The 20,849-nt window shown below is 39.9% G+C and overlaps 1 protein-coding gene across 2 annotated transcripts in view; it reads left to right on the plus strand.

Annotated features, from left to right (window-relative positions):
- Positions 1 to 20,849, plus strand: part of MRPS35 (mitochondrial ribosomal protein S35) — a 55,013-nt gene that overhangs the window by 6,991 nt on the left and 27,173 nt on the right. For both annotated transcript variants that reach the window (XM_032783982.2, XM_032783983.2), the window contains exons 3-6: positions 1,437 to 1,604; positions 2,154 to 2,214; positions 4,108 to 4,247; positions 13,590 to 13,699. In XM_032783982.2, coding sequence (XP_032639873.1) covers positions 1,437 to 1,604; positions 2,154 to 2,214; positions 4,108 to 4,247; positions 13,590 to 13,699 — 479 coding nt within the window. The remainder of the gene's footprint in view (positions 1 to 1,436; positions 1,605 to 2,153; positions 2,215 to 4,107; positions 4,248 to 13,589; positions 13,700 to 20,849) is intronic.

The following is a 20,849-nucleotide window of genomic DNA, read 5'->3' on the forward strand; positions in this document are numbered from 1 at the left end:
ACCTCCTCTATTAACTCCTTGAGTATTCTAGGATGCATTTCATCAGGCCCTGGTGACTTGCAGGCATCTAACTTTTCTAAGTAATTTTTAACTTGCTCTTTTTTTATTTTATCTTCTAAACCTACCCGCTTCCCATAAGCATTCACTATATGTTAGACATTCATTCAGACTTCTCAGTGAAGACCGAAACAAAGATCGCCCACTTCTATTTAAATTTTTGAAACAAGTACTTTCATGCTTTCTGCCAAGCTGCCCTTCGTGCATAGAAAGAGCTCTCTGTAAACATTTGCAAGCCACTTCATTGCTGGCCTTCAAATCTTCTAAAACTCTTTTCTGTCATGAGGCTGACACAGCTGTGACCTCTGGGTTTTATGGTGGCCAGTATTCTCATCGTTATCCCATGCTCTTCATTCTGTTTGTATCCACGTGTTTCATCGTTCCATGAATAGTAAGTTCTTTGAGGCAGGGGTGGTCTCTTTGTGTTTGTATAGTACCTTACACAATGGGGTCCTAATTCATGATTGGGACTCCTAAGGCACTGCCACAGTACAAATAATACATAATGAATTCTAAACTAAGCTACTTTGAGGATATTATGAGCAAAAAAAGGTGGTAGTGGGGTGTTAAATCAAGTGAACTGCAGTTAAATTTTCAAAATACCATAATTTTTAACTCCTGTTTTGTTGTTTGTTCTACTGGAATTTAGTTTACCTGCTTAGGCACTCTGAAAAATCCCACTTGGTGCTTTTCTGTATCTTTAGGCATCTAAATACCTTTCAAAGTCTGTCCCTAAGAGCTCACATTAAACATTATTTGGTCATCTCTATGAACTTATAACAAAACCATGGAAGACCAGACTTAACTTTCCTGATACTTCTAGAATACAAGTGGAGGTGGGGGTGGCGGACCCTTTGTTTATGCAGCATAAATAAACCACAGAAGGGAACAAGTCGCTCTTTTAAATTCCTTTGCATGTCCCATTTGAACTTTTCTCAGAATGAAATAATAATAGCAATACAGAATAGTGGTCTAAAATTTGGGTTTGACTCATCTTCACTTTTTACATTTGCAGATTTGAAACATGAATGCGCGCGTGCACACAAAATACCTCAGGGTAAAGAGAGAGACTTTCTTGTGGTGAACATAGATTTTTCTAGAACATCGTGAGTGTAGTTGTTTGGTTAAAATAAGATGTTTATATGATTAATAAATTCCTTTTCAACTGTAGAACATTTATTCTAACACTACAAAAGTATCTTTTCTTAAAACTCAGTAATGAACTTAGCAAAAAGCATCTCTTGAAGTTACTGGCTTTAAGATCCACTGTAGCCAGCCAGTCAGTAATTCCTGAGAACACCCTTCACTTTGACTGTTATTGGTCTCTCTCTCACAATAACTGACCCCCACCTATTTTGTATCATTTCTAATTTTTTTAGCCTGGAGCTCCTAGAACTGAAAAGATGGCTGTTGATCAGTACTGGGGCAATGTTTATCCAACTGCGGCAGCATTTAATCCTTCTTCGGTGCCTCTTCCCATCCGAATGGGCTATCCTGTGAAGAGGGGAGTACCTCCTCCAAAGGAAGGCAATTTGGAGCTTATAAAGGTAGGTGCATCACAGTAGTCTTTATATAACTTAGTTTTATTCCAACTCTCAAAGTCCAATGATTTACAATATGGCTTGATGAAAATATTTTCTCCAGATAGCACTTCATACTTGATAGATTTATATATACTTCATACATTTATCACACAATATATTTAACATAATACAACTGTGCGTCCAAGTAGCGAATGAAGATGAAGAGAATCAGTTCAGCTTTAATATCAGTTTACTGAGATCCCTTAAACTTTCATGTGTACAGTGTCTGGTCCTGGTGACTTGATCTCATAACTTGTTAATGAAACTTGTGCTGGATCAGAGATGAGAAGAGACACTTATTTAATCCTCTGTTTTGAATCTCCTGTCACACACTTGGTCTAAAGAGAATTAAGTAGTATAAGTAGTAGAAAGTAGAATACGTAGTCAGACTTTGTTTATTGAGCAAGTTATTGTCTGCTCAAGGGAGTGCCTTCAGTTTTAAGTTCTCACAGAAGTTTGTTTGTTTTATAAGCAAACTAGGTTACTGAAAAATAATCAAATATTTTATTTCAGATCCCCAACTTTTTGCATCTGACTCCCCCAGCAATTAAGAAACATTGTACAGCTCTTAAAGGTGAGTTTTTGCCTTTTCTTTAAAAGAGTCTCCTTGAAATTCTTAAGACACTTTAATAAGTAATTTAATTTAATTACACCACTGTGTGGTAGGATAAGACGACCCACATACAAAGCTTGCTGCTTGTCAGATTTCTTTCTCAATATTGTCCAGTACCATTTTTCTTTTCCCATTGATTGTGAAATAAGATTCCATACCAAGTCTATATATATTCATGTTTCATCAGCTGTTAGGGAGTTACGTGTTTTCCCAGAAAAGAAGCCACTGGGAGGCATAGTGTGTTACTCTGGGTTGCGATGTATTCGATGTGCTGGTGAGATTGCTTTTCTCTTCTGTTAGGCTCAGCTAGTGTAGGGAAATGGATAACCTGATGTCTTCATGAGTATGGGGCTTGGATATGACTTAGTCCAGAGAAAACTACAGCCTGGTTTATGCACAGTGCTTTGTACCAGTAAAACTGTTGGTTAGGACTGCATTTTTTTTAAAACTGATACAGGTTTTCTGGTACAGCCTCCGAGTCTGGATGTAGTTATATCCACATAAATGTACTTCTACTCCATTCAGAAGAGGAAGCTATAGTGCTATACATTTATACTTGTGTAATTTCATCCACCCTGGGGTTGTACTGCTTTAACTGTAGCATTTTAGCTATACCAGTATAAGACCTGAGAAAAGCAGCTGGAAGAGTTGAAAAAGATTGTATAAATTCTCCAGCTGAGATTGCGCAGCAAATACAATTTGTTGTCTTAGATGTTTGGTTGTTCTTGGATGCTGAGGTAGTGACTGAGGCCAAAAGTGTTTTTTCATCTGTTTCTTTTGAGAAGTTCAACCTGTCTTCTTCCAGTAAGATCTTGCCATAGTTATCCATGCCAATGTCCTCTCAAAATTAATTACTGTAATGTGTTCTGCTTCGTTCTACAACTTGAAATGGCTTGGAAATGAAAACTAATGATGAACATAGCAGTCCCCTTCTTAGGTGGAGTTTCATGCCAGGGCACATTCTACTGGTGCAGTAGAATCTCTACTGTATGTTAGTAAGTTTCCAGATAGAATTCAAAATGTTGGTTTTAATTTATAGATCCCCTAAATAGCTTGAAACCTGGTTACTTGAGAGATCCACCTGTCTCTTCCCTTCCTCTGAGATCAGTAAAGACATTTCAAACAGGAGCCTCCTCCATACGGAATAGGGATCTACTGGCAGTGTGTTCTCTGGGAGGAATTCTCTACTTTGAAATTCAGGGGTCTTCTATCTTGAAATTTGTTTTTCACCCTCTGCCCAGATGCAACAGATCCACGAACTGTTAACTAGAGCTAGTCAGGAATTTTTTAGAAAATTGTTCATGTGCCAAAATAGACTTCAGAACAGAGTCAGGTTTGATAAATCTTCCAACACCCTTCCCCCCCGCGCCCTCCCCCCCCCCCCAAAAAAAAAAGTTGAAGAAAAGCTTCAAAATTATTGAAACAAAACAATTTGGCTGACACAAAAGAGAAAAAATAGCTTTTTGGTTTTCAAATGTTTTCAGAATTTTGACCTTTTTTTCCTGATTTGAGATGGGAGGGGAAAAGACTTCTCAAATATAAGATATATAAATATAATAAAATTCTCAAATATTTGTGAGTTTCCCACCCAGCTCTGCAATTAGCCTTTAGAATATTCTCCAAAGTCCATCTTTTCTTCTGGACATCTGGAAAGGGTTCTTGCAGCATGAAGTTGATGAGCTGATTTCAAAAGTGAAGAAATATTGTTGTGGTGCTTGTAAACTAATAACAGCTTTATGTTTTTCATTACGTAAGGGAATATGGTTTCCCTATAAATATACAAAAAAATTCTTTAAAACTATAAATACAGGTAAGCAACAATTTTTTTTAAAACGTTACTTTTGTATCCCTCAGATTTCTGCACTGAGTGGCCAACTGTATTGGACAGTGATGAGAAATGTGAGCAGCATTTTCCTATTGAAATTGAGACAGTAGATTATGTTTCAGCAGGGCCATCTGTTCGTAATCCCAAAGCAAGAGTGGTGACTTTAAGAGTAAGTACTATATTTTAGTAAACAACAAAGGCATTTTTCAAGCTCTCTCAAGAAGTGTTGCAACTGAGCCTCAAATGAAAGGCAGTAGATTACTTTACTTTAAATATAGAGCAACATGTGGAAACTCATTCATATTAGTATGACCTGTATCAGGTATAAGTGAGGAGCAGTTTAAAGTAAAGCCAAAGTGGCATACTTCCTGTCTATTCAAATGTTCTGTAAGGCAGACAGAGATACAGTTATCATCCACATGAATTTATTTTAGAAACAGAAATGCTATCAAGCTTGATAAAGTCAAAGTCTTTGTTATTCCTTGGGTTAAGGAATCTTACTTAAGTAATATCTAACCAATGACTGGCATTTTGTGGGCCTGATATCTTTTAGCATTCATTATTGCTTTTGCATTTTTTCATTTGTTTGCTATAACAGTAAGACTTATTACAACGAGAAGCTTTGTTATAATGAGTTAACTTTTGTGTTGTGGCCATAGAGATCTGTTTAACAGCTTTCTAATTAATTTCTCATGCTTTCTAATCTAATGTCATCAGGTTAATGTGTTCTGACTTGTGATGCTCATTATTAATTTGCTAGAATGCGATAGTAACAAAAGCTTGGATTGGAACTGTTCCCAAAAACAGAAATCTAGTCCTAGGAGTACAATCATTTCAGGTATTTTATTCTTTGTCTTCAAGGTGACTTACAAATGGGAAAGGAGTTATAGTAAAACAGAAGACATAATATAATTTTTAATTCTGCTTGATATTTACCCCAGAAATGGCAGAATATAAACTCATACCTGGTTTTGCTGGAGGACTAGAGCATTTGCGTGATAGTTTACTCAGCTAGAACAGAAAGGGCAAAGTGAGTCATTATCAGAGAGCTTTAATTCACCTCTCTGTTGAGAGTTGGATATTCAGGATTTCACAGAGACAAAACTCTTCTGTTTTATGAGTTAAGCCATGGAAAGCAGGTATCCTGTCCTAGGGATGTGAAAATAGTGTAATCCTTCTTGGGGCCAGGATGGCAGAAATAGTGTTACTTTTTTCCTCTACTATTTTATTTTGGGTAAAAGTAGTGTTTAAAATACTGTTCTATTATCTCAGTGGTCCTAATATAGTTATGACTTTGTTAATATTCCAGGACCTATAACTACATTAAAATGGAATTAAGGTTGTGCATAATGGGGTGGGGGTGGGTTTAAAAATATTCCAGAGGTGTTGTAATTATTATCCCAAAAATAAAGCATTACAAACTAAGGTAATTGAATTAGTTAACACTTCTGAATTTTTTTCATATGTAAGGTAGAGATGCATAGTTAAGGCATGCATATAACCTTAGCTCTATCCTGTAGTGACATCCTGCAATAACCATATGATTGATTCAGGCATTTCAGTGTTTGTGGTCCCAGATCAGATTAAATTGATTTTTAAAGATGTATTAGACTTTTTGTATTTTTTCCCGTTCTGTTGCCAATGCAAGGGAGAATTAAGTTTTTATTGGATGCCTTAAGTGTGCATTTCTTATACTAATATTTGTGGATTTCTGCAGTACAATTGTTAACTCTCAATTTCCTGAGTTTGTAATGGTTTTAGGATAATTAAAGCATTGCTGTGTTAATTTATTCCCCCCCCCCGCCCACGTTACTGAAATCTATTTATAAGCTTAACTGCATTTTAACTTAATTTTTTGTCTTAGAATCTTTATAATTGAAAATGTCATACACTAAACAAGAAGCAAAAGGAACACTACTTTGTGATGTAGTATTGACATTAAATAATTTTTAAAACTTTAGTTTGAGTGCAGATTCCAATACACCAAAGCTGTACAAAGCAGATAGCTGAGGGTACTGGTGAATTTGGCACTTAATTTGTGGTTAATTTGACCTGCTTGTGTAGAGGGCTGAGTTAATCAGACAGGTCGTATGTGAGGCAGTGAGAGAGAGGAGAACAGGGCGAACCCAATCCCAGTGCCTTTTGGCTTTAAGAGTTACCATATCTATCTGGTAGTGCTATCTCGGCATGCAATAGAGTTCAGTAGCACTGATGTCCAAGCTAAAATGTGGAAATGGAATCTTTTACATAGCAGTGACAGATGGGCTAAGTAATCGACCAGTGAGAACTCATGTGACTGACTCTTTACAACAAGTAGAATTGTTGTATGCAAATTAGCAATACAAGAACAGGTGTGACTGGTGGTTACAACCCTATCTGTGGCCTATTTATAATTACAAAAATATTAGATACAGTTATTAACAACCTTGGTTATAGCTATGGGCAAGATAAAATTTCAGATAAGTTTAACCGTATGGATGTCTTATTCCACAAAGATCATTTGGGACAAAGAAAAGACAGAGGGATGCTGAATTTCTTGAATGACCCTATTTTTAAACTTTAAACAGATTTGATTGTTCATTTTATACTGAAAGTATAAGTACTGTAATGTTGGGAAGGATACACTGTTTTTCATACATAACAAGGAAGTTGTGGAAAATGGAGCTCAATCCTAACTGTAGAGAATCAAGACCAGTGCCTCTAGTATAAACTAACTTCCCTTGGGGTGGCAGGTCTTTGGGATGCATGAGAAGGGGTGTATTTGGTTTTGAAATCTTAAAGGCTTGTGTGTACTTTCTGGGTTTGGGGTGGAGGGGCTTTGGGGTGGGGAAAGTGGTAGTAAGGGCATTGGACCCTGGCTACCTCAACCAGGGTATCTCCATTTCCTGTGGTTGGGATGATGAGGATTGGCTTGAATTCTCTCTGAATGAGAGATGTATGGGCTGTAATGGAGGGAAATTCTCAACGGTAAGGAAGTACCTGTAGAAGTGTTGTCCTGTTCATCTGTCTTCTCCCTCTGTGTATGTGGGATTACATCTTTTGTCAGATGGCTTTTTGCAGCTTGCCCTGTAGACTGATACTTGGACATCTGGCTCTGGTGATTGCTTACTTTGGTGATTCTCAGCATGGGGCTGAGAAGTTGGAGTGTAGCTCTTGGGTGAAAGGGATATGGAGGCCTGGGAGTGGTTGTAAGGATGAAGGGGATCTCTTAATCCTGGTGGTGATGGAAGCTTGTTTTTTGTTGTTTGACAGAAACCTAAATTCAGATGTTTTATCTGAATACCATTAGTTCTGCCTTGAGAGACTAGAGTGTTGTAGGACTTTGTGTGTCAAAATAGTGATAGATTTTAATGGGCTTTGAATCAGGTCTGTAACAATCAACGCAAGAGCATAAAAACAGCAGGGCTCAATATTTCAGTTCAGAAGCTAATGTGAAAATTGCTCACCACAGTTTGGGAGATCCAGATGTCTATGTGCAGCTTAAAACTAGTGGTTTCATAGGCAATGTAAATGAATGCAGGTGTTAAATTTGCAGTACTCAAGCCTATGTAACAGTGCACTTCTAATAACCCCATTTGCCAATAGTGATGTGGTAGTGCTAGTCTCTGCTGCTTGTTGAAATTGGGCTTCAGCAGAAGCAATCTTCCTTTATAAGTGGGAGGAACAGTGGTGAGAAGAAGGCTGAGGACTGCCTTATCTTCATGAGTTTGTCTAGACCAGATGGTGGATGCCTGGTAACACTTCTTTGGGACAGGCAGGGGTGTGGTAGCAACTGTCATTCCTACAGGAATAGATACTCAGTATTCTTGCTGTGGATCCAGGCTTCTCCATAAGTCTTTCAAAACTGTTTTCTTTTTTTCTTTTTCTTTTTTCTTTCTTTCTTTATTTTAGTTGACGAGTGGCTACCTGGCAATATTAAACTTCAGACCCCGAGAAAACTATGCATTATTTAGTACTCTGATTTTATTCTTAAAATATTAGCCTCAGTGTTCGTGTTCATGTCTTTGTGTGGGGAGGAGGGATTGTTTTTATTCTTGCATTTTAAACAACGTAATTGTGAAATTGAAACTCTAGTCCAAGAATCTTAAAAATGATTTCTTTTTTTTATGAATAGGTTTAGCATTTTGCTACACTTTAGATTTTTGGAAATGTAAATGTCCTTAAATCTCAGTTCTTTCTGGTGATTATTCTTTTTGATGTCAGAATCCAAATACTTAGTAATGATGCAGATCTGACAATGCTGTCAGTGACCATCTATTATAACACATGGGTTCTGGGGTTGTGAAGTATAATGCAGAAAATGACTTTTGATTATCTCTCTCTCTGTTTTTGTGGAATGAACTTAGTGCTGTTGGAAAGCACTGTATTAACAGATCTGCAGAGATTGTCATTTTTCAGCCTGATCTTTAGAATTGCCTTTGTGGCTGAGATATTAGCCCAGGGATAGGCAATCTATGGCACGCGAGCTGATTTTCAGTGGCACTCACGCTGCCTGGATCCTGGCCACCGGTCCGGGGGGCTCTGCATTTTAAATTTAATTTTTAAATAAAGTTTCTTAAACATTTTAAAAATCTTATTTACTTTACATACAATAGTTTAGTTATATATTATAGACTTATAGAAAGAGATCTTCTAAAAATGTTAAAATGTATTACTGGCATGCGAAACCTTAAATTAGAGTGAATAAATGAAGATTCAGCACACCACTTCTGAAAGATTGCCGACCCATGTATTAGCCCTTTGTCTGAGCACCCCAACAGTGGGCTCTGTTGTAGTGACTGTTGTATAATAAGGATGGGTCCCATTAAAAACTTCAGAAGACCACTGAGTTGTAAATTCTATAGAAGAGCCATCATATTATGCTAACTTTGAATAATGGTTCACTTTACCTCTGAGCTATCTAGTTCCCTGAGCTATCCAGTTTTTTTCCCCCTCACCTGCCCATTAGATACAAGTTGCTACATTTGTGAATTGGAACTGAATTTGATTTGTCAGTAACTAACAATTTTGTACTTTACAATTAAGTCCTATCTAGCTGAAATGTGTGTCCTCTGATATTAGCATGTGATATGCTGTTTATAGGGCAGTGTGTGGCTATTTGTTAGCATTCAACGAAAAAAAGAGAATAAAAATGAAACAACCAGCCATATGGGCTTAACAAGCACTAATGATCATACTCGAGACCTCATTATTGAATTCTCTTTAGTGTTCTCTGATTAATCCTCTGACAATATAATCTGCCTGGTGTGGAGGGGGGGGGGAGGGGGATGTTACGGTGGAAAGCAGATGACATTAGGTCAAACAGTAACTGAGATTCTATCATGAGTTTGCAGGTATTTGCTGCAACAGTTTCCATTGTGCCATGGAATAAAGAAACCTCTGATGTGCAAATTTATATAAAACAAAAGTGCAGAATTGTATTGTTTTTGAGGAAAAAATTTGAGGCTCTCTATCTTAATTTGTCCCCACAATTTTTTATTCCCTCCTCCTTCAGTGCACTTGCTTGAGTCTAATCTCAAATAGGAATCTTGTCAGATATTAGTTTAACCTAATGTTATAAGATTGAAAATATAATCCGGTCATTTTACATCATCCACTATTAATGATACTATGGTTTATAAAATTAACTATCATAAAACAGTGTGGAGCAGTCTAGTTGATAGTTGGAAACAGTAACATTAATATCCTGCTTGAACTAGCTAACTGCCTAAAATGTCTGTTATAGTAACATGGCCCTGGATGAACAGAAATAAAAATGAAATTTTTTTTTAACTTCCTGTAACATAAACTGAGCAGACAGTTAAATATTGCTTATGGAACACAGTAATATGAGAATGCTATAAAGGTGTTTATTGTCATGAGTTTGGGATAATTACATTATGCACGTGTGAGTATAACAGATACTGATACCCCACAACTAATGTAGTATGAAAAGTACTGCTTTGTTACAATGGAAGTGTTTTGCATTGTTGGTAAATAAGAGCTAATGCCTGAGATCTGGGTTGGTGGTGTTCACTAACCTGCTTTAACAGAACCTCCTAGTATATAAATAGCATACATAGACACTGTAAAATCATGACTAACGTGTGTTTGCCACCCAGTCGCTGAAACCCTTCAGAGCTCATAGCATAATCTATTCATATAGCTTTCTGCAGCACTGACCCATTCTTAAAAGAAGTATTTAACAACGAATGTTTGCCAAAATTGTAGGCACAAAATACTCAATTGAAGACAATTATTCAAAAATATGTGTTAAAACTGGCAGTAGAAATGTCCTCTCAACTAATGGTGGCTTAGGAAAAGCTTTTTATTGTTGGAGCTTTAATGAAAAGTTAAACTACTTAGAACTTTGGTTTCTAAGATCTTATTCAGTCTGCTCTTTGTAGACCCTAAGGATCCAGTGGAAGATCCCATGAGAGCAGAAGTATTTAATCATTACCTTTTTTTAATGTGCTCTCTGATGGTATAGCCATTCCCCCGGAAGAGATTCCATTTTTAAATGGTGTTGAACATACATGAGAGCCACTGTTGCAGACACTGATGTCTGTCTTGCATGGAGCCAGACCTCTCAAATGTACTGAATCATGTGCAATATTCTGATTTTAGGGTAAATCAGGCTGCATCTTAAACAATAGGAGGACACTTTCATCCCCTTCCCCCATACTGTAACAAGAGGCAGAATTCACACCTTACATCTACTGACTGCTTTTTATATTTCCATACACTTACATAGCCTTATTACTAAAACCTCATATCCTGATATCAAGATCCCCTTCTTACAAATAACTTTACAGGGAGTGCATAAGGAAATTGCAGGCAGTACTGAGATTAGAGCTCTCTTCCACTCAAATTAACTTTTAGACTGAGCATGCTAGATATGTGCTTTGGTTATCCAATCTCTAGTCACTGCACCACATTCCTCTCCTAAAGCAAGGGCGAGAACTCAATGTTCTGATGTCCAAAATTCTAATGCTTGCCTAGTAAGTAGTTGTGTAACCCACAGACTGTGTGTGGTGAGTCCCCATCTAGTGGCTAGTCCACATGGAGGTCAGCATTTGTTAAAGGTTTGTAGTAGGATCTGAAGGTCCAGGTTTCAAATTCATGTGGAGGGAATTTACAGTTGAATGTGACGATATGTTTTTTAGCTTTCTTTCTAGAAACTGGTTAACGTAGTTAATAGACAGGACCTTGTTTAAAACAGATTTTACAGTTTACAATGAAATGTATAAATTGTGGTGTGTCGTGCAACAAAATACAGGTAATCCACATTTAGGTCATTTGTCAAACATTTTGATTGTGATGTCACATGCTGTCAGACTTCCATTTTCTCTGTAAGCCTCTTTCCTCTACACATTGCTAAAATTATAGAAATTGTTCTTACATAGTCTGGACATAGAGGAAAACAGACTTCTGCAGTAGCATTGTCATCTTTTCTTAAATCATAAGACCGCCAGAACAGGTAACGTAGTTCTTGTGTATTTGTAAAAGGTTAGGTGAAGTTAGTGCTGTGATGTTTTTTGTGCTAAACTTCCTTGTCCCTTTTTTTCCCTTGTTGGTTAAAGACATATATTCCAAGTTGTGTGCCTCAGCCATTCTTGAGTCATTAATTTAATCCTACTCCTTATTAATCTAGTACATTTTTCCTGAAGTTTGTTAAAGCCTCCTAATTCTTTTAACCCTTTAGCTAGCATTGACTCAGGGCTAGTTTACACTAGAATCTCTACAGTGATGCAGCTGTAGTGCTGCTAGTGCAGACATTCTATGCCGACAGGAGAGAGCTCTCCTGTCGGCATAATTATTCCACCTCCCCAAGCGCTGGTGGCTATGTCAGTAGGAGAGCTTCTCCCCCCCAACATAGCACTGTCCACACTGGCACTTAGGTCGGTGTAATTTATGTTGCTCAGGAGGATGGCTTTTCCACACCCCGGAGCAACTTGAGTTATACCAAAGTAAGCATGGGTGTGTACAAGCCCTCAGTCTGAGGGTTTTGTCTGCCTTTTCTTGACAAACCCTTCCCTTCCCTTTGACTGGAGAGGTGTCAACAGGCCACTTCACCTTGAATGGTCCCTTGAAATGTGTGTCATCTACTTATACTAAACAATATGTGCCATCTTGTATTTATCTGTGACACTGAGGCTATGTTTACGTTACAGTGGCACAGCTGCACCAGTGCGCTTCTGGTGAAGGTGCTTTAAGAGGATACGAGAGAGCTCTCCTCTCAGCTTAATGACTCCTGCCTCTGAGAGAGGTGGTAGCTATGTTGGCTGGAGAAGCTCTCTCACCAACAGTGCTGGCCACACCAGCATTTAGGTTGACATAACTTTGTTGCTTTGGGGTGTAGATTATTCACAGAAGTAATTTGTAGTGTAGACATAGCCTCTGTAAGTTTCCCAGACCTGAAAAAGAGCTCTGTGTGAGCTTGAAAGCTTCTGTCTCTCACAAGCAGAAGTTGGTGCAATAAAAGATATTACCTCATCTACCTTGTCTCTCTAATATCCTGGGACCAACACGACTACAACAGCACTGCATCATCTTTAATTGTCAGCACATTCTGGTACTCACTCTGGTACTCTTAGTGTGCAGAAGCAGGGTCCACATGGCCAGTTACTGCACAGCAGGCTAGAGCACCATAGATTTATAATCCAGCTTGCTGCATACAGTCACCTCGTGGACAAGCCCTGATTCTGATCTTTGAGCAATCCCTCAAAGAGCTACAATGGCTGCTGCTTGTTCCTTGCATTGTTCCTTTTCAGAGGAATTAGTCCATTGCTGATTAGCAGTAATGCCTTTTCGAATTCCTCACTGCCTTTCACACTGGTGGATTCTAATATGTTTTCCCATCACTCCTCAACAAAATTTTGTTATCCTGAAATCTGGTATCCTTGTGCAGGTGCATTCTGTGAATCCATTATTTGCCAAAGAGAATTCAAGTAGTTTATAGCCACTAGTACCAGTTTATCATTTTCTTAGGTTCTGTATATAATAAGTAGATTCAGGTTGATTTCCTCTTAGCTGGATTCTTCAGCTTATGCACTGTAAAGCTATTTTCTATGCATCTAAGGACTACAGGCTTGATGCAGGAACTACTGGGGAAAACTCTGTGGCCTGTGTTACAGCTGCTTGCATTTGTCAGTGCATCTCTTTTAGTGTCATCCTGTTTTTTAGACACTTAGGACAAGCATCTTTTGAAATATCTGAGTAGTAATCCTAGTGATCTGCAAAACATACCCATTTTTTATTTTCTCTGCATCTGGATAAAGGGAGAGACAGACAAATTCACCCCAAAACTTTTTGTTCCCAAATGGTCCCTTGTCTATATTTTAAATATTTTTGACAAGTAATGCTTTTAAGGAGAATTCTATGAATGCGCATATCTCAATTCCTGGGTTTTAATTCCTCAGTAAAAGATGCTGTCTGTCTAATTCTAAAAACATCTTGTGTGTGTGTGTGTGTCTGTGTGTGTGGATTGGATCTGCAAAAGAACTAAAGATGTTTTCTCTTGTACTCCAAGGTTAAGCTTTCCAAATTGAACTTGGATGACCATGCAAAAAAGAAGCTCATTAAACTTGTAGGAGAGCGGTACTGCAAGGATACAGATATACTTACCATTACAACAGACAGGTATGGTAACACACGAAAAATGTCTGTAGCATTGGCCCTTTTGGAAAGTAGTGAGGGTCTGTTGCACTAATATGTGAATTTGTCTTAATAAATTCATGTCCCTTTCTGAACTAATATCTACTGATTAAATGCAATTACAAGTATTCAGTTGGCAACTATATGTTTTGTAATGGCAAATCTTATAAGTATCTAAAGTATCACCAGGTGCTGGAGAAATGCATATTTGTAAATCATTATCTTAAAATTATGTTTAGAAATATGTGACAATTGGATTATATGAATTTTACCAACACTAGAAAGAGCATGAGGCAGAAAACTAAAAGGGCTTTGTTCCAGTCCAAACATCTCTTCAAAACTCTCATCTGTTTATGTCGCTAACCATTGTAGTTATTTATAGTTATAGTTCAGCAGTTTGCCCTGGAGGAGCCTGTTTTCTGTGTCTCACTGTGGCATTTAAGAGGATAATCCAAAATGTCCTACAAATTCAGAATTTAATTCAGTAAGGGGGTAACATCTGTTGATGTATGCATGTTAGTTTTTGTAAAGCACTACTAGTATAAAAGCACTAACTAGGTAATCAGAACACTTATGCACATCAGCAGTGTTATCTTCATTTTACAGCTGGAGAAATGAAGACACTCAGTGTTGCTCAGGCTTCCATAGCAAGTTACTAGAGCCAAGTTCAGAGCTTCAGAGTTCTGGCTTCCAATCCCATGTTCAATCCACTTGATCATGTTAACTTTTTTTTTAAAGTGTGTATATGTATATATAGTGTGTATCTTTCAGTGGAAAACTACGTAACTGAAATTAAAATAAACATAAGGTGCAACTTTTTGGTCACAGGCCTTTGCATTCCAAGTTGTTCAGAACTATCTGTTACAACTATCATTTATTTAATACAATTTTGTAAACTTCTTTACTGAAACTGACTTTGTAGGTTATTTGATATTGGTAGCAAAATGTTAACTTGAGGTCTCTTCTGCCAGCCTGCAATGGCTTCTGTAATGGAAATTAACTATCTTGTACTGGATTTTGAAAGAATAAGACTATAACCTTTATCTTAGGCCAGTGGTTCTCAAACTTTTGTACTGGTGACCCCTTTCACATAGCAAGCCTCTGAGTGTGACAGCCCCCCTCCCCCCCATATAAATTGAAAACATGTTTTTATATATTTAATACCCTTATAAATGCTGGAGGCAAAGTGGGGTTTGGGCTGGAGCTTGATAGCTTGCAACCCCCCATGTAATAACCTCATGACCCCCGAGGGATCCCAACTCCCAGTTTGAGAACCTCTGTCTTAGGCAATGTTAATTTTTAACCTCTTAATAAAATAGATTCTAATGTCAAAGGGTTTGAAGGAAAGCTATTGCTCTATCTACAAGGCCTTCTACATTGACCTAAGGTACACTATTCAAACTGCTGTTTGTAAAGTGCTGTGAAGTATCTTGAACATGAAATGTACTACAGCAAGTTACACTCAGTTCACTTAAGGGCTCTTCCTTTGTGGAAAGAGTATGGGCAAAAAGTCTTGGGTCTTTTTTTTTCCCCTCTCCTTTTTGTTACTGTTGGTTCCATCATGATTCTTAATCATTTAGATGGATGCTGAAAGTGATTCCGTTGAGAGCAATCTCTCCTACTTTCTACGGTTAGACAACTTAGTTAATGGTAAAGGGTTGTGTTTGAGTGAAATGGAAACAGCAAAGTAAAGACTCGTCTTGATAAGAATTTTGCCTTTGAGTTCAAGCAGCAGTTCTTTGAGTGATTGTAGGTATGTATTCCATTAAGATGTGCGCATGCCCCTTGCACCAAAGCCAGAGAACTTGGCCTAGCAGTGCCTGTAGGAGTGGTACTCATGTCGTCTTATCCTTTAGCCTATTTAAGGTCCTCTCACCTCCCTAGACTATTTAAGGGCTGTGTCACTCTGACCTCTTCAGCTCAGGCTTTCTGGTATTTTATTGTATATAGTTAATAGTTGATCAGTGTTGTTTAGCAATACCCCTAGGTTTAATTTGTAGTAGTTATTTAGGATAGATTGTTACCCTGGGTAATGCCCTCATTTGGGGTTTAAACATTCTGTTGTGTGAGGTGGATATCCCCAATAGCGACCCCCCACATGTGCTGTTTGTTATGCCTGGGAGACGAGCATGTTATAGGAAGGTTCTCCATCTGCGGAGTGTTTCAAAAGGGAATGCAGGTGGAGTAGTCCATGAGGCCTACATTGGCACTGGGGATGTCCACAGATCATCCAGCTCCATGCTCTTCTTCGGAGCTGACACGAGATACTTCTCTGGGTTCGAAGTCCAATGCTTCCCTTAGTCCTCTGAGAAAGAATCATAGAATATTGGGATTGGAAGAGACCTCAGGAGGTCATCTAGTCCAACCCCCTGCTCAAACCAGGACCAATTCCCAACTAAATTATCACAGCCAGGGCTTTGTCAAGCCTGACCTTAAGAACCTCTAAGGAAGGAGATTCCACCACCTCCCTAGGTAACCCATTCCAGTGCTTCACCACCCTCCTAGTGAAAAAGTTTTTCCTAAAATCCAACCTAAACCTCACCCACTGCAACTTGAGACAATTACTAATTGTTATGTCATCTGGTACCACTGAGAAGTCTCCTCTTTGGAACCCCCTTTCAAGTAGTTGAAAGCAGCTATCAAATCCCCCCTCATTCTTCTCTTCTGCAGACTAAACAATCCCAGTTCCCTCAGGATCCCACAGGACTGACTGAGACCATTCCAGAGGTCAGAGAGATTTTTCTTCATCTTCCAAGAGGGGGACTGACCAGCACCATGATTCCTCCAGTATGCCAGATGGAGTTGGGTTACCCAACTGCTCATTGGTTCTGTGCCAAGATCAGTTGGACGCTGTACTGTTGAGGTCAGCACCAACAATCTCTGTGCCATTTGGCCTAGCAGACAGCATCAGATGTACTCTGCCTCTCTTTTCCTGATTCCCCAATAAGTCAGGAGCATTCAGCTGCCATGGCAGCTTCTGCTGTACTCCTGGCATCATCTGGTCCCAAAGTTATCTCATTCGTCAGTATCCTATACCACACTGCCTAACACAGTAGGAATGGGGTCTCTGGCCTAGTACGTACTAGCCACCCTTACCCTTATTCTCAATGGCCCACTTGAAATTCTTGATGTTCCTTGGCATATAAGATCCTGTTCTTCAAAGTAATCCAGACGATTCTGGCTAAAATTTATCTTCCTGAGCCATTTCTGCTACAAGTACAATCTGAGGTAATTCCTCCTGAACTGGTTCAGCCTGATGTTCTCATGCAGGAGCCTCCAGTGGCCCCAGTGCCGCCGCCTTCCTGCTCACCTGATGACCCTAGGATATTGGACTGTTCTTCACCTGTGCCTGAGGATTTTAAGTTATACCAGGGCCTCCTGAAGCACATGGCTTCCACCTTGGGCATTCAAGCTGAGTTTGTGCAGAATACATGTAAATTGCTGGATATTCTCAAGTTGTTAGCTCCAGGGAGGGTAGCTTTCCTGATAAATGAAGCTCTCTTGGAGCCTACCAAGTCCTTTCATTGCAGGTCTTCTGGTGGGCAAAGCTTTGCTGAAGTCAGCCCTGGATGTGTCGAACACTTCTTCCAGAGCAATGGGATCAGCTGTGACTATGAGAAGGTCCTCATGGTTGTGAATTCCAGAAGATCTGATGTTCAGCAGAGCACAGTAGACTTAGCTTTTGATGATTGGCATTTGCATCAGTAAAAAACTGATGAGACTTTACATTCTTCATAAGACTCTCTGGCTACTTTCTTTGTTGGGAGTTTATACCTGTGACAAAGTAGGGAATTTTCTTAATGGTTTGCATGAATACTGTATGTGTCTTGGTTTCCCTGTGTGCTGCATGTTTAATGAGGTGGTGGGAGAGGGTGTTTGTTGCAGAGGAGGTGTAACCTTGCTTAGCAGTCGGGTCCCAGATAACGACCTGGAGATTGGGTACCCTAGCAACTGGTGACCAGAAGGCTCACCCCATCTTGGAAGTCAACTAGTTCTGACCAATGGAGGAACAGAGGACAAGAGAGAGGGCCCAGGTGACCTCTTTCCTTGGGACTGAAGACAAAGGGTGGCAGAGGGGCTGTTGGAGAAGGTGATACAGGATGTTGGACTGGAAGGAGGGGGCGGCTGGACTGGGGACTGAGAGAGCAGCATGAGCCCATCAGGACTGGGGCAGACCCAGATAGACTGTGGGCCCTGAGAACTTCCTGTGCTGGGTTCAGACATTCAATACACCCTTCTATTTTTTAAGCTGACTGAGAGTCACTGCTGTCTAGAGATCAGGGTTGCGTTGCTGCTTTTGCGTGTGGAGAGTGGACTCCCTGAAAGGGCCCATGGCGAGAGAGAGAGGTGGGCAGAAGGCTCAGAGGTGCAGGGCCAGAGGGCCTACCCCCAGAGAGAAAGTGCAGCTTCATGGAAAGCTGTCACACTGAAGAGGGTTACTCTGAGGGACCTTATGGAGCTGAGAGAGCACTGAGCCTGTGAGTCCTTGACAATACTCCAGCCACAAGAAGGTGGCATGATAGAGGTCAGCAGTAACAGCGTCAATATCGCTCTCAGCTATTTTTCTGGCAGTTGTTCTTCGCTGTTATGCAGCAGGACTTATCTAGTAGAGGACATGGATTGTGGAGGAGAAATGGGCCTTCTGGGTCTAATTTCAGCCAGCTAGCCGGTCATCCTTCAGTGAGCAAACACCATTTTGACTTTGAGATCCAGGGCAGCATTTCAGTTGTGAATTCCGTGCCTCTGTCTGCTTAGGTTGGGGACAAGCTGTCTTGCTTTATCCACGCTTGGGATACAGTAATAGACAAATAGGTCCTAAGCACCATGAGATTGGGTTGTGCCATTCAGTCGCTGTGCATCCCTCTTCCCTACATTCCTACCCCTTCCCTCTTCAGAACCCCTCTCACAAGCCACAGCTTTTCCAGCAGGTCCACATTCTGCGTCCTTCAGAAGCTGTAGAAGAGGTCCCACTGCAGCCCTGGGGAAAGGAATTCTATTCCTGGTATTTCCTGGTCCCCAAATTCAAAGGAGGGATGAGACCTATTCTCAATCTCGCCTCTCAACAAACGCATCAAATATGGGAGACTCTGTACGGTCACTCTAAGCAGCTATTCTTCTATGTTAAATCACAACTGGCTTGCTGGCCTGGATCTTCAGGATACTTACTTCCACGTGGTGACTTTTTTTTTTTCCCCCAAGCCACAGGAGGTTTGAGATTTGTTGTGGGAGGTGAACATGATCAGTACACAGTGCTACCCTTTGACCTGTCGTCTCTTCTTTGCATTTTTGCCAGTGGGTGTCTGTAGTGACAACATACCTCAGAAAAAGAGGAATTCATGTCTTCCCGTATTTGAACAATTGCATGGTGAGGGGCAAGTCAAGAGAACAAGTCCTCTCACATGTTCAGTTCACACTAAGCCTTTTTTGATAGTCTGGGTTTGATGTGGAACAAGAAAATGTTGACATTAATACCACCTCAAAAAATCAAGCTCATTGGGATCCTCTTTGATTCTACAAACTTGAGCTCATTTTTGCCAAATGAATGATTCCAGGCAATTAGTCACCTGTCTGTGTGTCTGCTCTCATGCTTCTATTCCAATCTGAGTGCTTCTGAAGCTGTTTGGTCATATAGCCAAACCTTTATTTGGACCTGCATGCAAGATTGCACCTTTGTCATCTTCAGGTGTGGTTGAAGTTGATCTGTCACCCAAATTGTCAAGTATTGGACTGTCAAGTTTGAGTGCCTCCAGAAGGTCTGGATTGTTTCCAGTGATGGTTAGTTCAGAGCAGTGGATGCCAGGCTGTTGCCTTCGCTCGCCCCCACCGCCCCGGACAGGACCATAATTACTAGTGCTTCCACAATAGATTGGGGAACACATCTGGGGGAATTGGAGGTACAAGGTTGGAGGATGGAGCAGGAAGCATCTCTTCATATCGACATCCTGGTGCTTTGAGTCATTTACAATGCCTGCAAGGTATTTTGAGCACAGCTCAAGGCTGTAGCAGTTCATGTACTCACCACCACCACAATGTGTTATGTGAAGAAGCAAGGGGGAGCTCACTCCAGTCAGCTTCATCGTGTCTTGACAAAGCTCTGGCAGCTCTGCACCGAAGATAACATCACTCCCGCAGTTCCTCATTTACCAGGGGCCCAGAATTACTTGACCAATTGTCTTGGCAGGAATTTCTCTTAGAATCATGAGTGTTCTCTGAAGAACAGTGTGCAGAGGTCCTTCATTGCAAACAGATGCAAAGATGGACAACAAGCAGTGTGGGTCCTGAGCAGGTATCAGTCAATGTTCCCTGAGTGATTCATTTAATCTAAATGGTGGATCAGTCCTGATGTATGCTTTCCCCCGATTCCAGTCATTCCTGAGATGAAGATGGATCATCAGATTGATTCTCATCACACCAGCTTGGCCAAAATTGCATTTCTTACTGATGTTTCTTTATTAATGTTTGCAGGATTGCTACTTGGTCTTCCATACCTACTTCTACCAAACATTATGCTATGACATGTGTGTCCAAATCAGATTTGAGTTTTGGGAAGGCATTCCTGCAGTTGCTCTTTAAAGTAGACTTCAAGCCCCATCTCCTCTTGATACTGCTTTTTGAGTCACCTGAGTAGGGTGCATGTGTGCAATCACTTGAAGAAAAGATGGTTATTTACCTGTCCTGTCACATTATTCGTCAAGATGTGGATGCAGATGTTTATTTCACAACCTACCCTTCATCCCCTCTCCATTGAAGTATCAATTATTGATGTTTGGTATGAAGGAGAACTGAGAGGTCAGGGTTGTGTTGCCCTTAAATAGCTTGGCGAGGGCCTAAAAGGGCAGTGGTTATGAGCACCACCTGTGCGGGTACTGCTACACAGTGTTCTCTGACTTTGGTGCACTGGGCCATGTGCACACCTGAATGGAATACATGTCTGCGCCCACATCTTAAAGAACAGTTACAGTACAGATAAGTAACTGTCTTTTTCACTGATTAAGAATGATGCATCTTGTTCAGTATTCAGTTATAACATACATAGCGTTTCAATGTATCATCAACAGCTTTCTAGCTTGGATGCTGACACTAAGCTCTCTAATCATGGTTATCAATTATGAATTTTAGATACTAGCCTTTCGGA

This window comes from Chelonoidis abingdonii, chromosome 1, assembly GCF_003597395.2.
Source record: "Chelonoidis abingdonii isolate Lonesome George chromosome 1, CheloAbing_2.0, whole genome shotgun sequence".
Classification (NCBI taxonomy): domain Eukaryota; kingdom Metazoa; phylum Chordata; order Testudines; family Testudinidae; genus Chelonoidis; species Chelonoidis abingdonii.